This window comes from Arvicola amphibius, chromosome 9 (genome assembly GCF_903992535.2).
Source record: "Arvicola amphibius chromosome 9, mArvAmp1.2, whole genome shotgun sequence".
Lineage (NCBI taxonomy): Eukaryota > Metazoa > Chordata > Mammalia > Rodentia > Cricetidae > Arvicola > Arvicola amphibius.
Genome location: NC_052055.2, coordinates 37,293,672 through 37,316,349, shown reverse-complemented (window position 1 = coordinate 37,316,349; position 22,678 = coordinate 37,293,672). Strand labels below are relative to the sequence as shown.

Below are 22,678 nucleotides of genomic sequence, written 5' to 3'. Positions count from 1 at the left end.
TTCACCCCTGACCCTGTGGCAGCAGAGAGACTTCCGGCTCCTGATCTGTGGGACCTCAGCTTGAAAGAGTATGAGCAGGCAGAGGTCTGTTAGCAGCCCTGGGGGTGGGGCACCCAGGGTTTCCCTTGCTTACTCAAAAGCCCTCCGACAGCTATTTGCACTTTAAAGGCTCCCACAGCTCTCACTGAGGCTCACCCCTCTGGGGATTAGGTACTGAAATGCAAAAAATGGGAGAAATGCTCCTCAGTTTCAAAGGAACTACTATCTAAACCTGAAATGCTCAAAAGTGACTTCTTTCTCTTGAGAAAGAAAAAAAAAAAAGCACAGCACCCAAATGACTTTGTCGGTTTGAAAGATGCGCTCATAAACTTGAAAATGAAAGATTAAGTCATTGCCTTTCTGTCCCCGCAGCAATGGGGACCTCTGAAGTTTGGACCTCCAGGTCTGTGGGCAGTGGAACCACTGTGTTCCAGAAAAAAGGCTCTGCTGCTAGACAGGACCTGAGCTCCCCATGGAAGCCTGGGGGTCCTGCAGAGTCTCGCTGGCTGCTTGGCTGCTGCCACTCAGGTTGCCTAGGTGACTGTTGATGACACCAAGTTCCTGGATCACCAGGCTCAGGTCCTCATGGAGTCTGAGCACAGCACCCCTCACCTCGCCTAGAAGTCCACGGAGAGAGCTCGACTCGGAGGATTCCCTGGGCAAGCCTTCGCTTGTCTGAAAACTAGCCTGGGACAGGCTAACCGAGGGTAAGCAGGTTCTAGCCGGGGAGGAAAATGCTACCTGATTGCCGCTAGGAGTGTGAGCTGGCCTCTCCGTAGCTGAGTCGGAGTTATCTTGGCCACTGGGGTATTCTTCGTCATCTGAAGATGCCGTACCCCTGGGAGCAAAGGGGTGGCGAACCCTGGCTGCCTCATCTTTGTTTGTGAAGGGGGCAGACGATGGGTGTGGACGGGGCTGAGTCAAGAAGGAAGGGCTGGTGAAAGCCGGGGGAAAGTGATGGGCTGACTTCTCTGGATGGGCCGAGTCAGGAGACGACACGGACAAGGTCGAAAAAGAAGATGTGACCTCAGAGGCGGTGGAAACTAAAATAGAAGGAAGAGAGAGAGAGAGAGATTTATATAACATACAAACAAGAGTAATGGCTACAATAATTGTGTCACGTAAACACCTATCTGGAAGGCCTCAATATAAACCAGTCTGAATTTTAAAAGTTTAAAAATTCACAAACCTGAAAAAGCCAAAGCCAGAAAACAGACAAATCTACAGATGTAGTATTATATAGCAATAATGCCATGGAAATGAACCTAAAATAGAATGATCAATATTCACCATGACATCTAAACCCTACCCAGCATATTTTTACGCTACTGTAGGCCTCATCCCTGAGAGGAAGGTATTAAATCTTCTGCCTGCTGGGGTTTTATGTAGGCGTTTCAAGTAAGAAGGCCGAGAAAGTTCTAACTTAGTCTTTCACCTTTTCCCCCATACGGATATTATTATAACAGAATAAACTCCAGTGACTCCAGTATAATGAATCTTTTCCTCTCTGCGGTCAAATATAATTAAGACTAAGCCCAGCCCAGCTCAGATCCAGAGCACTGTAGCACACGGACCCACTTTTCTTACCAAGCGGCATAAAAACGTACTTGAAACCCATTTCATAAAACTAAAGACTTGAGAACAATCTCATTTCCCTTCATGTAAAAAAGCATACTCAATGTCTTCTATCTATTCCATTCTAGTTTCCCAAGCTGTTATGAGTGTGTTCCTTAAGAGAGCAGATGCCTTTCCTGGGTGGAAACGGAAGAGGAGGGGCCTGGGGGTTGGAGGGGAGAATGGGGGGAGAGGGGCTGGGAGGGGAAGATGGGGGGTGGAGGCTGCAGCTAGGATGTAAAATAAATAGATGAGTAAAAATAAAATAAGACAAAAGAGCAGATACTGGGGCTGGAGAGATGGCTCAGAGGTTCTTGCTGCTCTTGAAGAGGACCTGGGTTCGGTTCCCAGCACCTACATGGCAGCTCACAGCCATTAGTAACTTTGGTTCCAAGGTATCTGACACCATCTTCTGACCTCTGTGGACACCAGGCATATATGGGGTGTACATACACATAAATATTGAGGCAAAACACCTACACAAAATAAATAAATCTTAAAAAAATAAAATGAAGGGGCTGGAGAGATGGCTCAATGGTTAAGAGCATTGCCTGCTCTTCCAAAGGTTCTGAGTTCAATTCCCAGCAACCACATGGTGGCTCACAACCATCTGTAATGAGGTCTGGTGCCCTCTTCTGGTGTGCAGACATACACACAGACAGAATATTGTATGCATAATAAATAAATAAATATTAAAGAATTTAAAAAAATAAAATGAAACAGCTGGTGTTTTGTAAAAACAGCTCTTCAGTCACTGCATACTGCCCCTCCCATTAGGACTGACTGCATCATCACATTTAAAATGATGAGGAATCTATAATACTTTCCTTTACAGGGTCCCATGAAGCCCAGGACGGCCCCACACTCACTATGGAGCAGAGGATGACCTTGAACTCGTGATCCTCTTGCCTCTGTTTCCCAAGTGCTGGGGTCACAAGTGTGTCACGACACTAGGTTCATGTGCTGGACCAAACCAAGAGCTTCATGCATTCTCGGCGAGCCCTCTGCCCACTGAGCTAGACCCCCAGCCCTAAAGCATCTTATCTGACTCTTTCCCAAACTTCTCTGGACACGGCTTCTTTTTTACTCTTGGAATACCTACGCGGATTTATTTTTGGGTATACGGCATAAATTGGTGAAATCTATCCTCGGGTGTGTGTGATGTGCTCTGAACTTGTTACTTTAAAGATTTACTCGGCCAGGCACACAGCAGGGAAGCTGAAGCCTGCCACTCAGCACTCAGGGACTTTGCTTTGTCGGGAGATTCTACTACATATTCATGTCCCTTCTGAACTAAACTGGAACTCATAAAAATGGCCAGGGCAGGTGGCCACTCTCTATTTTTTGCCTCTAAGCTCTTCAGGGCCTATCTACAGTTCCCAGGGAAGGGTCGAGTCATAAAACTTGTTTTTGGATGCCAAGAGTATTCTCAGCTGATGTGGCAACAGGGATGGAAGGAAAGGGGGACTCAGCTGCGCGTGGCCAAGACCAGCCAGACTCCCTGGGAGAATCTGGGTCAGGCTAATCCAGTCACTCTTTCCTGACTCTGGGAGGGTGGTGCCATGCTAGTGGGCACGTGGATGATGAAAGCCACGTGTTCACATGCTCCATGATGCATCCCACTGTCATCTGCTGCATCCTTCACCTCCTGGGCTGGCTCTCTGTTCTTCAGCGTCCATGCCCCCCTTTCTTGTTTTGCTGTCATTTGTGAGTAGTGCAATCTCCAGCAGGCCCAAGAGGCGCTGGAATACACATGTCTGAAAATGCTCTTTCTACCCTTGGGCTTAGAGATAGTTTTCATGAAGAATTCTAGGCAGAAAGTCTTTTCCTTTGGACTTTGAAAAACGTATGAGAGTGTGTGTACAAACACACACACCTGTAAGAGCATCATGCTGCAGGCGGAAGTCAGAGGACAATGTGGGGCATCGGTTCTCATCTTTCCACCTTGTTTGAGGCAGATTCTCTTGTTCGCAGTTGCGCACACCAGGCTAGCCGGCCTGAGAGATTCTGGGATTCTCCTGTGTCTGTCCCCTATCTCTGCCCAGGAGCACAAAGATTGCAATGCTCACTGCCATGCATGACCTATGTGAGCCCTGTGGATCCAAACACAGGTCTCCAGGAGAGCATGACACCTGCTTGACCACTGACTCTCGAAGGCCATCTTCCACCACCCTCCTATTTCCAGTATTTTAAGTGCTAAGTCACAGCCATTCTACTTTTTTTAAAAAAAAAGATTTATTTATTTTCATTTTGGGTGTGTAGGTGGTTTACCTGTATGCAGGTCTATGTAACAGGTGCATACCTGTCTGTGGAGCCCAGAAGAGAGCACTGATCCCTTGGAACTGGAGTTATAGATGGTTGTGAGCCACCATGTGGGTGCGGGGAATTAAGTCCAGGCCCTTGGGAAGAGCAGCCATCTTAACTGATGAGTCCCTCTCCAGACCCGCTGTTCTAATTCTTACTCATGGCACAGAGCCTGCTGCACCTCTGAGGTATTAGCAGTTTCCCTCTTCATCCCCAGTACTCTGGAATCCTCGATGCTGTTCGCTGAAGCGGGGCAATCTTCATTGACTGAGGTCGAGTGAAAGCGAGTTTGAATCAGGCAACTCATTTCCTTCAGATTCAAATGTTTTCTCAAGGCTTCGATCAGGGAGCATATGGCCCATGGTGTCTCTGCTCACTCTCTGAACTCCTGTATTGCACATAAGAGCAGCTGAGCTATCTTCCGACTCCTAGCTTTCTAATGTGTGCAATGTGTGTGTGCACACACTCATGTGTGTAGGTGCACGTGCATGTGTGCCACAACAGTCATATGGAGGTCAGAGGACACTCTTGGTCGTGGGTCCTCTCCTTCCACTGTGACACAGGGCTTCTTGCTGACCACTGTGTTCGGCCTAGCTGGTCTGTGAACTTGCCAGGGTGTCCTTCTGCATCTCCCTCTCAATAGGACACACCAGGACCGCAGATGTGGGCTACCACACCCTGTTCTGGGGCCCGAACTCAGGTCCTCAGGCTTGAGCAGCACTTTACTGAGCCTCTCTCCAGTCCTAGTTTTCAAGTATGTTTAGCATGTGTGAGCTCAGTACAGCACACTTGTGGAGGTCAGAGGGCACTTGGCAGAATCGGTTCTCTCCTACTTTCACGTGGGTTCAGGGAATTGGCTTCTGGCTGTCAGGTGTGCTCAGCAAGCGTCTAAGCGTCTACCCACTGAGCCACATTACCAGCCCCTTCCTACTTTCTCCTCCCCCTCTCTCTCTCTCTCTCTCTCTCTCTCTCTCTCTCTCTCTCTCTCTCTCTCTCTCTCTCATTGTCTCTTTGCCCTACTTCTTGGAGGTTTCATCAGTCTTAGCTTGCAATCCTTCTGGTGAATTTCTTGTTTCTGCTGGCTGATTTTAATTTTGAAGAGGTTTTTTTTGTTGTTGTTGTTGTTCTCAGAAATTTTCCAAACAGCCTGTTCTTGTTTTATAGACACGTCATATTTTCTTGTCTTTTGGAGAGTTTTTAAAGTGTTTTCTTCTCCTTTCACAGTGTAATGCCCTCCATTATGTTCCCACACTGTTCCTTACGAGAGGCCCTTCCAGGAGGCTCCAGCTCCGTGTCTGCTTGTGGCTAAGAACAGAGGGTGAAAGCTGGCAGAAGCTTCAAAACTGAGCATGAGGCGCCAACTCTGGGGCCCAGTGAAGAGTGGCAAGGGCGGGTTGTTTGACTGAAGCCGCAGATGTCAGTGAAGCAGTTCTCCTTCTGAGGCAGGTTAGCATCTCAGCACAGTCTTGTGTTTGCTGCCAGGAGAGGAAAGGGTTGGCCACCAGCCTTCCTGCAGCCATCAGGGGAAGGGTGCCGGCTGGCTCTGTTCGCCCACTCCTGACAGCTGCTCTGGTCACAGTCCACACGAGCTGACCACCTTCTAGAGCTCTCATTTCAGAGACCCACCAAGTGCTCCCTCCTGATTTCCAGACCCCCTCCCCCACCAAGTGCTCCCTCCTGATTTCCAGACCCCCTCCCCCACCAAGTGCTCCCTCCTGATTTCCAAACCCCCCCCCCCCCCACCAAGTGCTCCCTCCTGATTTCCAGACCCCCTCCCCCACCAAGTGCTCCCTCCTGATTTCCAGACCCCTCCCCCCAGGAGTTATAGGGGTGGGTGGCTATTCAAGGTAAACGGATTGCCTCAATGTGAAGTCCAAGGATAGAACTCATTTTTAATTTATTCTTTTTTTAAAAAAAACTTTATTTAATTTTATGTATGGGTGTTCTGCATGTACACCTCCTCATGCTGGGAGAGGGCATCAGATCCCATTGTAGATCATCGTGAGCCACCATGTGGGTGCTGGGAATTGAACTCAGGACCTCTGGAAGAGTAGCCAGTACTCTTAACCACTGAGCCATCTCTCCAGCCCTTATTTTATTCTTTTATATGATAATAGTAGTGATGTTTTTTGTTTGTTTGTATTTTTCTTAGAAAGAGTCTATGTATCCTTGGCTGTCCTGGAACTCATTATGTACATCAGACTAGCCTCAAACTCACAGATACCTACCTGCCGCTGTGCCCTGGGTGCTGGGACTATAGAACCCATTTTTAAATAGCTGCTTCCTGGTTCTCTTTAGCACGTGCCTCGGTTTACATGTGGTCTGCCCCCACACGTTCATGTGTTGGAAGTATGCTTCCCAATGTGGCCATGTGAGGTGGTGGACGCATTAAGGGCTTGGGTCTGGTAGGAGGTCACCAGGTCATCAGGGATACTGCCCTTGGACAGGATTGTTGAATTTCTTACAGAACTCAGGTTAGTTCCTGTGAAAGTGGCTTATTATAAAACGCAAGCCTGACCCTCACATCCTTCTCTGGCTTCTTATTATGTGACCTTTCTCTCACATGATGCTGTCACTCACCAGAGCTGAGCAGATGCTCGTAGACATTCAAAACGTAGAGCAAAGTAAACCTTTTATTGACAAAGTATCTAGCCTCCAGTGTTGTGTTACAATAACAGAACACTGACTACATAGGTTTGATAACCTCATTTTAAACATGATGCAAAGGAATTCAGTGGCTAGAAATCTCTCCCAGATCAGAAAGTTAAAAAGAGGATGGGATGGGGCTCAGATTCAAGTACCTCTGACGTCCCAGACTGTGAGCTCAGCCAGCTCACTGCAGCACACACCGCTCCACTGTGCTGGAGCTATTGCAGAAGTTCACTCTATTACAGAATTACGTTAAATCGCGGTTATAAAGTTCAGAAAAAAATCATCAGGATGGTGAGGTGACGTGTCAGCCACAGGAGCAACTGACAGAGATACCGATCTTTACCCAGAAGATAATAAAGAAAGAAAGAAACCATATTTCATTATTTGAAGATTCCACTTCTTACTGTGCATGAGTCAGAACTGTGGTCGGTATGTGGGAATTATAGGAGAACTCAGGAAATAGCCCAGTCACTGAAAAAGGCTAGTATGGTTGGGAGCGGAAAGGTCCCCCAGGCTCACGTTCTGAATGCTTACTCCCCAGGCTGCAGTACTATTTTAGAAGGTAGGGCATCTTTTGGAGGTGGGGCCTCACTAGGATAGGGTCCTGGGGAAGGGGAGGTGTTATCCCTGCCTGCTTCCTGTTTTACTATCTCTTGGTCATCATAGATTGAGCCTCCTCCACAGGTCTGCACTCTGCCGAGCTGTCCTGCCACGCTTCCCCCCTCCACGGCCGAATCCTCGGAAACCATCAGCCAGAATAAATGTCTTCTCCCATAAGATGGTTCTGGCGGGCTTCGTGGCTGTGGCAATACAACAGTGACCAGTAGTTAACTTACTAATACTAATGGTGTTCCACACGAGCTGTGCATTCCCGAGGAAACTGCGGGCTTCCTGACATTCAGAGAGCTTGCTACCGATTCCCTGTCAGAGACCAGTCATCCGATGGTAGAAAAATATGTTCCTGATGAAATTCGGAGATGCTGGAGCCCACAGTGTATTTGCTAGAGAACTAAAGAACTGTTTCAGAAACAGTATTGGCAGGAAGAGTGGAAGGGCCAGAGGTGGCAGACGACTCCAAGGAAACTGTCTCTGGACACACGGACAGCTTTGCGAATATGAACTCACAGTGGCTGTGACAGTATGGGCAAGGCCCGTGCCAGCCGAAGTCACACCAGACCCCAGTGTGGGGAGGGAGCTGGCATGAAGTCCCACCCCTAAGGGTAATTCTCAACTGCTGGGAGAGGGAGGGTCAGTTTTCTCTAAGAGTGGAGACTGATAAGTCATCCACACCCCAGTGGAGGGTCACACAACACATCCAAGAATATTTGGGCAGCATAAACTGCCCTTGATGGGGGCGGGGGTAGGGAAGAACACAAAATTAGGTGGGAAGGAAAGGGGGACTTAGGGTGAATATGGGCAAAAAGGGACTAGGAGACTTTGAGCCTGCAGTGTTTAGAAAGAAGGTGCTCAGAGGAACCCTAAGGAGCCGAGAGGAAAACGAACTCAGGAATCAACCATTAGTGTGGAGCCAGCCCCACACAAGGACACAGGTAGGTGCACACATACATGAGGCCACTAAATCCCCTCCCCCGTACTTAGCTTTGTGTTTTTGGCAGCAACGTTGGGGACTTGCTAGAGTGTGGGTCTTAGGCCTTCCCGAGACGTGGTGAACCAGAGGCAAGGCTGGGTCCAGAAAAGCTGAGCTTCCAGGTTATAGGTGTTTCTAAAGTAGGAACCAGAAAATCCTCCCCGGCCACCTTCTTTTGGCTTTGTGCCACCACTGCTGAGTGACATGTGGTGTGGGCTCCAGCTCTGATCTGCAGGCTCAGCGCTGCGAAAAGCCACTCAGTGCTAATTGCTGCGCACCAATTTCCTTTTGTTTCCAAACACTGTGCAGCTGTGCTGCACCCTTCAATCTACTCCTGGGGCATCCTGCACTGCCCCTTCTCTTCCCCTGTGCTGGCTCCCCGCAGAAGCGATGTGGGCACCGATCCCCTTTGTGCAGGGACTACCGCAGTAAGATAGAGGAAGTGGCTGTGTTTTAAATGCTCGTCGTGTGGTACACACAGGCCAGTTGTCAGCTGCTCAAGGACAGCACTGACAAACTCATTCCAAATGCTGATGAGTTATCTTTAACATTTCTACTGCAAACGCAGAAGGCCTGCTAATTAAGATACAATAGCTTTCGATTTAAATGGCATTTAGAACTATGTCGCAAAGATGAAAAAGGTACATTTCCGGGAATACTGCAGTCTTCCTTTGGTGTCCATGTGTTTTATCTGGAGCAGCAGACCCCCGGACAGCTAAACACAGATTTCTCACTTTCACTCCCTAATTCATCTCTTTCAGTGCTCCCAGATGACATACAGTGACTTCCAAATGACCAACACACACAAACTAAAGTACTGTCACCCCCCACCCACCCCATAGCTAAGACATGTATCGCTTTATATAAATGGTTGTAAAGGGCTTATTTAGAATGTTAAAAGTAGAAACAGCTAAAATGTCCACTGATGGCTGTGTCAGCAGCCTGTATCTGCACCACGGAATACCATCTGGTCACGAAGAGGGACGGACTGACGCATGTCACAACTCTGAGAATACGCTGAGAAGATAAAGCTGACGAGGGGTCTCATCCGGGATGAAATGTCCAGGAAAAGCAGAACATAGGCAGAGAGGCTTGGTGGCAGCCAGCAGCGATGGAGAGGTTGGGTCTAGGGCTTCCCGAAGCAACAAAAGTGCTGTGGAACTCTGGGAGGACGTAAAATGCACTGAAGTGCATGCTTGTGGACACGCACATGCTTCTTCTCAGCTGCTCTGTTTCATATCTGAGACAGGCTCTCCCACTGAGCCTGAAGGGCACCAGCCAGCCTAGACTGGCTGGTCAGTGAGCCCAGACATCCCCGTTTCTGCTGCTCCAGGGCTGGGGTTACAAATGAATGTGGCCACACCTGGCTGTTTACACAGGCGTGAGGGATTTGAACTCAGGTCCTTATGCCTGTGCAGCAAGCAGGTGCTCTTACCCACAGAATCATCTCCTTAGATCCACAAACGACAAAATTTTTTCTTCAGTAATCTTTGCAGTTTCCAGGATAAAGACGGGGCCCCGCGACATCAACTCCAACTGGTTATTATGACGTCATGTTTTTGTAGCGCTAATATTTGGCCTGTTTTTTGGTACCAATTGCACAGAACACTTTTGAATGGTGCACATTTTTGACAACATTCTGGCCTCATTTTCTAAAAAAATTCAGAGGCTGGACACATTTTTCCTATATAAAATGTTACCCTGGGTATTCTACCATCATTTGCTTTCACAGGAACCCCTGGGAAGAAAAGTCGCCCCTATGTCAGCTGGAAGCAATCTTAGATGACGACGCCCCCCCTCCCAACAAAGTTTACCTTCAGGTTTACGGACACTAATTGGTGGCTGGTATAGGGTGGTCGGGTTGTGAAAGGCTTTATATGGACTCAGGGGTATAAATTATGTGTGTGTATATATATATATATATAAGGGATTAACTGGTGATCTGAAGCAATAATTGATTTTTGTGAGTTATTGTTTTTTAAAAAACTATGAGTGTTGATCCTTGTATATTGATATATTAAACATTGTATGAGAGTATGATACTACCTCTGTTTAAAACAATTGTTATATTGACATTGTTTACTATATTGCAATGTACATCTCTACTTCTGATACCATTTATGTAATGACATTGTTTACTATATTGCAATGTACATTTCTACCTCAGATATTATTTATGTAATGACCCTGTTTACATTTGAAAATCATTGTCTTCATTTATTGTACAGTTGTCTATTCTATTAGTCATACAGTTACATAAGTGTTAAAAATCATATGTTGGTCATATTTATATTTAGGACAATCAGGTTTTTTAGACACATAGAGGTTGTATTTAGTATAGATAACATAATCTTCGACCTCTTTAAAGAGCTGTAGAACATGGCTTTTAATCTAACCTAGAGTTTTGTATTTTTGAGACACAATCACTCCTGACAACAATGCTCTACTCCCGAGAAAACGTTGAGCACCAAAGACACTCCACTGGGAGTTTGTCTTCTTCTTGACAGAACTGGCCTTGGGGCAAAAAAAAGCCCATACCTCCATTACTGACTAAAGTACGAAATATCCATAAGTGGATAAAACAAAATTGTCTTATCTTGCCAAGACAGGATAGGATAGTTCTACTAAAGGTTCCTTGCCATTGTATAATGGTATGTCAGGTTTTTTCAGGCCTCAGCCAAAGTTGGTTGCCTCAACATTGCTATCAAGACTTCGTGTGGTTGCCCAGGTAGTCAATTGTCTCTGTCTTCTGTTGCACATTTTGGAAGTTTCTCGTTTGTGCTTCCTGGTTGCTTTGGTAATTTTACTCTCCTTCTCAGATCTTTGATGGGGTTAAAGATTAGATAATGGTAGCTACCTTCTAGATTATTTAGACTTCCCAAAGTAGAGTGATTAAAAAATTTTTTTGTTATATACTCCTCGCCTGATATTGTTTACTTCTTGTAATTTTATATGATCTGTTCCCATTGTATATAGTTGTATTTGGTTTCTGAATCTGTCTTATTTAGACAAAAGGGGGAGATGTTGGGGCAGCTGGCCCAATCCCTGCGTTCAGGGGCGTGGCTGCCCCAGAGGAGTAGGATACCCCTTAAATAGGATCGGGGCGCCGGAAGGAGCCCCGTTTGGCTCTCCCCTGCGTACCTTCTGCTCCGCTGGACCCTTGGTTCTGTAAGTTCCCTTATTTCCCCTTGTATTAAAACTGATTTATTATAAAGGACTATCGTGGTTATTCCCTAACCCCTATAACCGCCGGTACCTTTGCAGGTACATAACCGCTGGTACCTTTGCCGGTACAATTTCCTAGGTTTTTAAAGGAAAAATTTCAATTTTTTTGTTGGCTCTGAGGGTTTTTCCAGTGGTTTTCAACCTTCCTAGTGTTGCAACCATTTAACATAGTTCCTCTTGTGGTAAACACCCCCAACCATAAAATTATTTTGTTGCTCATTCATAACTGTAATTTTGCTTCAGTTATGAATTGTAATGTAAATATCTGATATGCAGGATATCTGATATTTGACCCTTGGAGGGGTGGAGACCCAGGGGTTGGGAACCACTGGCTTTTACAGTTCACATCTGCTGTGCTCATCTGGTTATTTCACCAGCAGAGATGAACCGGCAAAGAACTGCACAGAACAGTTGTGGACCAAGGACAGAAGCAGGCGGGGGCCAGAGCATGCACCACTGCCGTTTCCCATCAGAGTGGAAAGCAGGCTGTTCAGCTCTAAAAAGACTACACAGCAGGCAGCTGGGACCCGAGAGCAGGAGTGAACACTGACTGTGGGGTCCTGGCACCTACAGTTCCCTGTCTGTCTGCGTGATGAGGACACAGATAATGACAGAAAACAATAGTCTGAGCTACAGATAGCAACAAAATCAAGTCGAGGAGAGGCAATGGGCTGCCCCAGGGTCATTCTTCAGTATCAAAGGTCACAAGGAGCTGCATTCAGGAGGTGGCCCCTCACCGCATTCGAGGTCACCGAGACACACAGAACAAGTGCTTCTGAACTTGCTCAGCTCATTACTCCAGGGAGTTCATGATGTCGGACGAGGACCCTTCGTGTAAACCCTTCTTGAAAGCGGAAGATGAGAGTGTCTGCATTCTTCATCATCCCCAGTGTTGGGCTGTGGAGATCAGATGCCCACTTCAGTCTCGCACCTGCAACAAGTGGGTGCTCAGAACGGCCCCGCTCTCAAGTCCTGGTTCCCAAAGTGCTTTACTTCTCACTCACACCCAGCCATCCCATCCTGTCACTCCTAGGCATCCTCAGGACCTGCTGAGACAGCCGCCCTTCTCTGCTCCCTCCAGTATCAGTTGTCTCCTTTCTCGTCAGATTCCCGCCACCTGGCCATTCCCATGCCACGCCACTGTGACTTCTGTCTCATCTGCTGAAATGCATTCCTCTGCTGTAAGGACCGGATGTTAAGTACTGTGGTCACCAGCGCTGTGTGGCCTGGGTTGTTGTTCTCCTTGGCTGCCACTGGGGTAGAGAAGTTTCTGAAATCTGCCTGTAAGGCAACCAGGCAGGTTGTATGCCAGGTAGGCTCTTCCTGCCACAGGCAGCAAGTGGCCAGAGGCTGTCTCCTGCTGGCCTCATCTTGACCCCGTGAGAGTTACATCTCCATCCTTCTTGTCCGGCATCCAGGCCTCAGTTCTTCAGGTCTGGCCCCTGCAGACCCTCCACGCTACGCAGGGGTCTTCAGTCACTTTTCTGGTGCTGTGACAGCTCACGAGGAGAAGGGTTCGTCTTGGCCCACAGTTCAGTAGCACACCGTGGTGGGGCGGTCAGGGCGGCAGGAGTGTGAGGCAGCTGCTCAGGCTGCATCCCTGGTCAGGAAGTAGAACGAGATGCATGCTTGCCCCTTTGTAGTCATTTAGGAGCCACACCCACAAAATGGCGCTACTCACAATTAGGGTGTCTTTGCACTTCAGTTAACCCAATCTGGAGACTCCCTCACAGACATGCCCAGAGCTTTGTCTCCTGGGTGATCCTAGATCCTGTCCAGTTGTCAGTCACTAATCACTAATCATAGGTGCTGTTCCCCAGCAAGAAGCAACCGAAGCTGTGACTTGGAATGAGCAGTGCACAAAGGTTTGCTGCTTCAAGACAGCAAGCAGCCCTGTGAAACAGCCTCTCTCCTCAAAAAAGGTCCCTTTATTTCTGGGTTCTGGACTCTGGTCCACTTTCCCAGGGTCATGTCCCCCAAGGATCCCTGGTTACCTCCCTGCACTTCTGTGGTCTCTAGCCGCCCTGGATCTCTGAGTGGGTGTGGGGAACTGAGCTGAGGTTGTCTGTAACGGCAGTACAGACTCTTAACTGCTGAGCCATCTCCAGCCCTGAAGTTCAAACTTCTTAATCTGCTCCTCAGGCTCCGCATCCTCCATCTAGCTCCGTGCACCAGCACCCCCCTCCTATGTTTCTCATGGACCTGCTCCATTTCTGCCACTTCTAAGCTGGTTTTAGTTCACTAACGAAACCCTAACAACTAAGACGTGCACGGTACTGTGCCTGGCGCGGGCAGACAATCATAAACAGGGCAGGCAGGGTCGCTACTAATAGTCGGGGAGGAATGCGCTCAGCTGTTAAGTCCATGTGTAGCTATTGTTTAGCGAAAACAACAGACGGTGTCGTGGAAGGCAGAGGAAAGATAAGTGAGAGCATCTACACCCCAAGGTCACGTGTTTGAGATGCTCTTGGAAGGGGCTGGGGAGAGGCAGGAGAGGGCAGGAGAATGCCAGTGAGCGGGAACTGTACCAGAGTAAAATAAGACTTCGCTGATAAAAAGAACCTGGGCTGCTGAGAGGAAGAAGCCAGGCTGCTTGAGGCTTGGAAGGCTGTTTTTTCTTTACAAGAAAATGGTGATCAATCCACAGCTGAGTGGCTGCTGTCTGAGGGCTGAGCTGGAGCTCTCCAGAACCTCTGTGTTCAGTCACAGCGCCCACAGTGGGAATGCCTTTTCTGCATTGTTGTCCTGGCTAGTTTCATGTCAACTTGACACATGGTAGAGTTATCTGAAAGGAAGAACCCTCAAGAAAATGCCTCCATAAATTCTGGCTCTAAGACGTTTTCTTAATTAGTGATTCACAGGGGGAGAAGCCAGCCCATTGCGGGTAGTGTCATCTTTGGGTTGGTGGTCCTAGGTTCTGTAAGAAAGCAGGCTGAGGAAGCCAGTAAGCAGCACTTCTCCGAGGCTTCTGCATCAGCTCCTGCTCTACTTGAGTTCCTGCTCTGACTTCCCACAGTGATGGAGTGTTACCTGAAAGTATAAACTGAAATAAACCCTTTCTTCCTCAGCTTGCTTTTGGTCACGGTGTTTCATCGCCGCAACAGTGACCCCCACAGGCGTGTACCTGTTGCTGAGAAGGCATGAGAAGGACGCCGACGGAGAGATCCTGAGGTTAGGGGTGGGCTGAAGGTGTGCAGTCCTAACACTCATGCGTCTAAGTAGCACAGCAGGGACTGTATGTGCTGAGTCCCAAGTCCCACTCGGAGGGCTTTGCTTCTGTGACCCCCACGCAGCAGAGTGAGGGAGGAGGGTCATCTGTCTATGTTATTTTCATTGGTTAATAAAAAAGTTGCCTTGGCCTTTTGATAGGACAGAAAACTAGGTAGGTGGAATAAACAGAACAGAATGTTGGGAGAAAGAAGGCAACGAGGCAGATGCCTCAAGCAGACGCTATGCCTCTCCTCTCCGAGATAGACACAAGCTAAGATCCTTCCCGATAAGACACCCCTTGTGATGCTACACAGATTATTAAATATGGGTTAAAGGAAAATATAAAAATTAGTCAATAAGAGGTTAAAAACTAATGGGCCAGGCAATGTTTAAAAAAAAATAAAATTTCCATGTAATTATTTCGGATATAAAGCTAGCCATGCGGGAATCCGGGTGGTGGGACGCAGCCGGCCGCTCCCTACTACAGCAGAGCCATCCTCATCTGCCTCACAAACCAGGCACCGACATGCAGAGGCCAGGTGCCTCTCCCTCTGCCACGCTGTGAGTGGCTGAGGAGCTGGGATCCTAAACCCCGCCTTCTGACTCTAGAGCCTTGCTGTCACAGGAATACTGTTCAGCCAATTACTGGGCTCTAAGAAGGCATCATGATGAGGTCTCCAGTCTCTCTCCAGCACTGGGAACTCCACCATTATGCTCTATCAGATTCACAGTGTCTCTGCTATTGGGTTGATGTTGAGATGGCTCAGCGGGTCAGGCAGTTTCTGCCAAGCCTGATGAGCTGAGAACCATTCCTGGGTTCTCAGTGCAAGCAGAGAACAGACTCCTGCCATTGGTCCTCTGACCAACAGACTTGAGCTGTGGCCCACACACACCTATACACACACAACACATAAATAAATAGATAAATGTATGCAATAACTTGGAAGTAGTAACCCACACAAACATAATTTAGTGCTTAGTAACAGAAGTTCTAACAATTTGCAATAAGTGTAAAATCTATCAATGTCACATAAATATATTATCTATCTCTCCATCTATCATCTACCTACCTATCCATCTCTCCCTTCTATTAACAAAATTGGAAAGAGAAATTAAGGTCCAAATGAATTTTTAAAGAAATCAAATATAGATTACAGCTATGAATGGGGTAAGAAATGGAGTAGGCAGATTAAGTACTGCGGTGTCGACTGGAGGGAAAGATTAACCTTGTTATTCTGCCAGTCATCCTGACTGACAGCCCAGGGACTCCCACCCAGGGCCAGACTCCAACAGCTGGAAAAGTTCCCCACTATAAAATCAAGGCTCTTGTTCTCTCGAATATATGCACTGTGGTGTCTTGCTTTATGATGCATCTTGAATAGTTCTGCTTTCAAGATTTAGGCTGTTTTACATACTTTACATTTCCCGTGGAGATTAATGTAAGGCTCAACTTGTCAATTTCCACGGCCCTCTTCTGGGGCTGCACTGAGTCAACGGCATAACAGAGGGAAGCATCCCGAGCCGCATTTCTATACTGAAATGTTAGAGCACCTCTGCATTGTCAGGCCCTCAGTTGTTCTCAGGTTCGTAGGTCTCAGGGCAGGCTGTTTTAGTTTTTCTGAGATATGGTCTAGTGTATTCCAGGGTAGCCTCCATCCTGAACATCTGATCTGTCTACACCTCCTAACGGCTGGGCTTGCAGCTGCGTGCCCCCACGCCTGGTTTATGCAGGGCTCAGGATGGCACCCGGGGCTTCAGCGTCCTATATGCTAGACGAGCATGCTACCAGCAGAGTCACACCCCAGCCCTCAGTGCAAGACTGTTTAGCGCACTGCTACTGTAAATGATAAATGATACCATTCCTCCCCACCCCCTTTCTTTTCTGGAGACAGCGTTTCTCTGTGTAGTCTTGGCTGTCCTGGAACTCACTCTGTAGACCAGGCCTCAAACTCAGAGATCTGTCTGCCTCTCTCTTCTGAGTTCTCAGACTAAATCCATGCGCCACCACTGCCCAGTTAATTTTAAAGATTTTGTCTGTGTATGTATGTGCAGTGTGTGTGCACCATGTGTGTGTGTAAATTTCCTACATAAAGAATCATGTTATCACTGAACAAAGGCAATACTATCTTCTCCTTTCCAGCATCCACGTCTTCTATCTCTTCCTATGGTCTATTTTGCCCAGCTGGGCCCTCTAACCCACTGCTGAAGAAAACTGATACAGAAGACACGCGTCCCTGCTAGCTTGCCGATGCAGTCTGGACAGCATTCGCTCTTTCATCATTAATTATGTCTGCGGTTGAATTTTAAAAGATGCTCGTTATCAGCTTGAGGGAAGTTCCTTTTTATTCCTAATTTGCTTACATTTTTTATAATCATAATTGAATGTAGAATTGTATCAATTTTCTACATGAATCAAGATAATTATATCATTTTAAATCTTATTCTATTAATGTGGTGGATTGCAGAGATTCATTTTCAAACGTCAAGCCAACGCTACAGCTCTGGGAAGAATCCCACTGGATTGTGGGACATTGTCACTTCTTGATCTTGCTGCATTTGATTTGCTAACATCTTATTAAGATTTTCTGTATCTGATGTTAATCTATGTTGCTCTCTAATTTACTTTTCTTGCACTGTATGTCTGACACGGGTGGCAGATTAGCCATGTTTATGAAATGATGGGGTAATGCCCTGAGAGTATTCAGAAAGAACAAGGAAGCCTGATGTTTCGCCTTCCTTTGCTTCGCCAGCAAAACTCCATGGGACCGAGGCATTGTTTGTAAGATGGTCCTAGTAATATACTCAGGTATATTTGTTTGTAAATGTATGCACTCCCATATTATATATACATATGCCCTTAACATAGGTCTATATGCACATATTATAACATACACCTTTAACATGGGAAGACACATGCACACAGATCTATCTATGACCTATGACAAGCACAAAGGTTATCTCAGGTCAGTTTCAGTCATTTACTAGCTTATCCATTTCAACCGAGGGCCAGACCCATTGATCACACAATAGTCTCTTATACTGCTTTGATGTTCATATTTATAGCGTCTGTAGCTATCCCATCTTTCTTTTCCCTGGTGAGGCAGGGACTTGAACCTGGGGCTCATGCAGGTGGAGCCTTTCTTATAATCAGTCACTGTTGGAAATATTTCCTTATTTAAGTTGTGGTTTCATCTTTGTGTCATAGATTATCTAGAAGGGTACCAGTAAGGGCCCAAAATTTAGGGTTCTTCTGAGTATTTTACTAGCATTTTCTAACCTAATCCTAATGTTGCTGGTGAACAGACACAAAGTTTAAAAATGTATTGATAGTTTTTTATATTTGCAGATTAGATTAGTCCTGTTAATTTATCTTCAGATTCCCTTACTTATCCTTCCTTCATCTCCAGTCCACTGCTAAATACCTCCAGGGAAGTAGTCATTCCCGCTAGTTTTCCTCTCTGTGGTGTCCATCTTGTTCCTTTATGGGCTTGTCTTCTGAGACCGTCCTCTCCGTTCACTCACTGTGAACAATGAGGTCCTGGGGTGCATTTTTGTTGTTTGCTGAGAAGTATCCTTCTGTGTAGCCAAGGCTAGCCTCAAACTCACTATGTAGTGTAGACTAGCCGTGAACTCATCATCCTCTTGCCCTAGCTTCATGAGTGCTGCATACACAAGTGTTCACCATGTTAGGCCAACTTCTTGAATACATTTTTAATGGCTGCTTCATGAACTCACGTGCTAACCACAGTATGTCTGTCATCTAGCTGTCAGCTTCTAGCAAATTCTTCCATGTCTTCACTATGGGTCACGGCTTCTTATTAATCTCAAGTCTGGCACCTTATTTATTTCTTCTTAATTATGTGTCTGTGTGGGTTTATGCACATGAGTGAAGGGATCTGTGAGGCCAAAGGGAGCACAGGAGCTGGAGCTGCAGGCCACTGTGAGGGACCCAGTGTGGTTGCTGGAAACTGGCCTTGGGTCCTCTGCAAGGGCACTGCATTCTCTGAAGCAGTGAGCCATTTCTCCAGTTCCGTGTTGGGCATTTAATAAATATCGTAGTGCATGTTGGTAGAGCCCCTTGATTCTGTGACAGTCCCCTGCAAATGTTTGTGGAGCCCCTTGATCCTGGCAGTCCCCTCAAGACTGGTTTCCATTCCTGTGGGCAGACAACTGGTCTGACTCTTCCAACTGTCACCCATTCAGTGCACAGAAGCTGAAGGCTTTTTCTTTTTCTTTTGGTTTCCAGCAGGGATTAGGGGGTCTCCCTACAAGTTTAGTTAGTGATCAGTTAAGGATTTGGGTAGAATTTATACACAATTTATATTGTTCACCCTTCTCGGTCTCCCTCGAGACTTCTACCTCCCCCACCCATGTCTCTGTACAACTGTCCTTTGTTGCTCAACTGGGGATGTCAGACATGTGATCGAAGCTGCATGTGATCACGAACAGTTAATAACATCTATGAATCCCACTCAACACAAACCAAAAACTTAACATGAGAAGTTTTGAGGGTTTTGTTTGTTTGACCTTGGCTTTGGTGACTCGACCTTGGTTCTTATGTGTACATTCTGCAGACGCAGTGTCGCTTGACCACAGCAAAGGCTGGGAATGCCTGCGAGGCCGTGTGGATTACAGTAGCTGGGGGTCTTCATTTCAGGACGGTATTTTTTTTTTTGAGCTTTAAAATGCCCACTTGACCTTTTCACAACACAGAGGGTAGTAGTCTAATGTATCTTCTATTTGAAAGCCCCTGCCTTATAAGCCTGGTGACTCTAGATTCTAGACATCGGTGACTCTGCTCCTGCAGGCTTTCTGTGTACTTGTTCATTCCATCTTATACCTAGAAATTTTTGGTTAAATGTCTAAGTTTTTCTGTGAGAAATCATAGTAGCTTTCACAAAAGGTCTGTTTTCTGGGTACCAAATGGAGCCCGAGGCAGGCACTCTGTCTAGACTCTACACGGATGTTCTGCATATAAGGATGCTGCTGTTTCAGACATGTCCTTCCCAGAGTGTGGTTGAATAGCAGAGCCTGTCAGGTCCCCTAGCCCAGCCGAACAAGAGGAGCATCTTCATGGAATGCTTCCTCATTTTTGACATCATACGGGTATCAGAGGCTCTGCTTAGCGTACTGGTGTCTCAGAAGCTCCCTGCTTTAGTTTCTTTCTCTCTGAGAATATTCAGCTTTGCAGCCTGCAGCTGCAGACATAAAAACTGCTTCCCTGTGGCTCCTCATCCTCTCACCGGAACCCCCAAACTCAACCTCCAGAGGGAGACTGGGAACCCACTTCTGACCCAAGGAGGGGATGACTGAGCTCAACTGGGACTTGTCAAAATACTCTTCTCCCTGGGGGTCCAGATCCACGGTGTTTCTCCCTTGGTGGTCTTCTGATAACTTAAACCAGCTTCTAGTAATTTTTCAGCTTTAATATTATTGGAGCTGTGTCAGAAAGTGGTCCAAGAATGGAGTTGTATGAGGAGACTTCTGAGTGCTTGTGAGAAAACAAGACAAGAGTCTCATGACCTCAGTTTCTTCAAAACACAGAATTGTTCTTGGAATGCTTTCTCGTGCTCCTCCCAGGTGTAGCGGGGAGTTTACGTAGGCTTACTTATTATTGCTTGCTGTTGTAATTCAAGTAAATGCCTCTATAGAAAAACATGTTTTTGTAACATGTGGCTTGTCCTTGTGATTGCACACTTTGCTCGTGTGATTCTCTTTAGCCCTCAGAATATAAATTGCCTGTGCTCTAAATAAAGTAGCTACTGCATGAGGCTTTAGTCCACTTTACTCATCAGCTCTGTTCTCCAGCTCCCACTGCTTCTACATTGGTAAAAAGAGGTGGTGTTAGATGGTGTCAACTTCATTATAACCACAGCAGCTTCCCAGAGCACAGCCATGCCTAGGGCCACCACAGCACAGCAGGGGGTGTCTTCCTTGGCAGGTAGTCTCAGCAAGAAAGTTAATTTGATGACAAAATGAAGATTCATTTTAAAAAGTACATTTATTTATTATCCATCCATCCATTCGTCCGTCTGTCCATGCGTGTTTGTGTGTGTGTGTGTGTGTGTGGTGCATACTTGTGTCACAGTGTGCAAGAAAGTCAAAAGAAAGCATGTAGTAGTAGATGCTCTCTTTCTAGTGTGTGGGTCCTGGGGATTGAACTCAGGTTATCAGGTTTGGTAGAAAGTGTCTTTACCTGCTGAGCCACCTTGGCAGCCCTAAGATTCAGTTTTACTACCTTCAGGCTATTCAATACCAAAATGTTTTAAACAGAGTAATCTTTGAAACCTCTTTTTAAAAGAGGATCTCTTACTATTCACTGCCCAAGACTAAGGTCAGTTCATTTACCCCTCCCCCGCCCCCACACTAACCCATGTTCTTATTCCTATGTATCTTAACATGCTGGCTTCCATTACTTTTGTTTATATGCATTTTTGAATTGCATTTGAAGCAGTTTAAAAGACTTATGTTGAAATCTTTGAACTTACACAAGTTGGTGAACACCATTATCCAGAAGCACCAACAAAGCCACCACTTAGTTTTTAAAAAATTCATGTGCAAACAAACTATTCTTTTACTAATTAACTTTGAAAAGGAAAACCTAATTGCATAATGCAAGATTTAATAGGTGACAGTCAATATCCAGACTTGACTCTCTATCACACAGTCTAAATAATACCACAGCCCATTTCATTCTGTTTTGTTTTACATAGGGACTCATTATACAGCCCTGCTCACCGTGCGCTCAATCCTCTTCCTCGGTTGCTGTGATAGACAGAGAAAGGACATGGCTCCTCGACCCTTTGGTGCACGTATGCTAGAGCCTTAGAGAATGCACACACAGCTGTGTATGTATCTGTGTCAGCACACAAAACCACTTCTCTTGCACACAGTCTCTTCATGAGTTACCTACATGTTTAACTGGAAGCTTCAGTGAATGTCAGTAACATCTAATTTGGTTTGCATAACAATTATTCAGAATTGATGTTAATATATTCGATCAAGTACTTGCTTGAAGTGTCTGCTACTCATTTAATAAAAAGGACACATGACCACCCAAGAAGCCCTTCAGTGGTGTCTACTTCCTGATAGAATTGACGAAGAGTGAGCAGAGGAGACAAGGAAAGGACAGAAGGCAGAACATTTTCACTAGCATTATTGGCTTGTTTGGGGGTACACTCACCCCGCATGGCTAAGGGCTTGAGGCTCATATCTTCTTCCATCCAGCAGATTCTGGACTGCACAGGGGTCTGGACGTCCTCACTGGCTCTGGTCTCCTTCTCTGGGCTGACAGTTTTGAACGAGGGTGAGACGTAGAGGGTCTCCACAGAGGACTGGTTGTGGAACATGGACTCTGACTTGGACATCCTCAGACCCAGGCTGACAAACTCGTCTACACCAGATGGCCTAAACGCCTGTGAAGGTGCCAGTGTTTCAAAGCTTTCTACAGCCGTCTGCTTTTCCTGAGGAGTTTGTGGGGGACTTCCTGTGGTAGTATTTGTGATGGTTTCCTCCAAACTCTTGACTAAACTCATATTTGTCTGCATTGATGGTCTTTTTTCTGAGGGAATAGACATGGCATCTGTAAAATAGCAAGTAGCCCCAAATTAAAACTGAAACGTTCCATTTAAAATCCACTTTAATAAACAGGATCTTTCTTATTTGGTCTTCTGCTTTTCTACGAGGCTGGTGTGTTCTATTTCAAGTACCCCTGAGCTATAACTGATGCCTTAGTCATTTGGGGGCTGCTTCTCCCTCTCTCAGCGGCACTGAAACACAAGGCACAGATTTCCAATAACTTCCCTTTAAATCTTTCTCCCTTCACCCACTCATCTGTCTCTGAGCTACTATATTTTCAGTACCTTCAAGCCTTCATCCTTTACATGATAAACTAGACAAAATATACATCATTCTATCCTTATGGAACCCTTCATCTCTCCTGGAATGAAGGTTGTCTCTTCCCAGGAGGCACATTCAGAAGCTCCTCAGGGGTAGCGTCATTTTATTGAATCTTTTGTCTATGCAGAAGATAGCACATTCTTTTAC

The 22,678-nt window shown here is 46.4% G+C and overlaps 1 protein-coding gene across 1 annotated transcript in view; it reads right to left on the bottom strand.

Moving 5' to 3' along the window:
• Window positions 1-489: 489 nt before the first annotated feature.
• Enthd1 (ENTH domain containing 1) overlaps window positions 490-22,678 on the bottom strand; it is a 114,151-nt gene continuing 91,962 nt past the window's right edge. The window contains exons 5-6 of the mRNA XM_038343522.1: window positions 21,783-22,214; window positions 490-1,082 (exon numbers count right to left, since the gene is read on the bottom strand). Coding sequence (XP_038199450.1) covers window positions 490-1,082; window positions 21,783-22,214 — 1,025 coding nt within the window. The remainder of the gene's footprint in view (window positions 1,083-21,782; window positions 22,215-22,678) is intronic.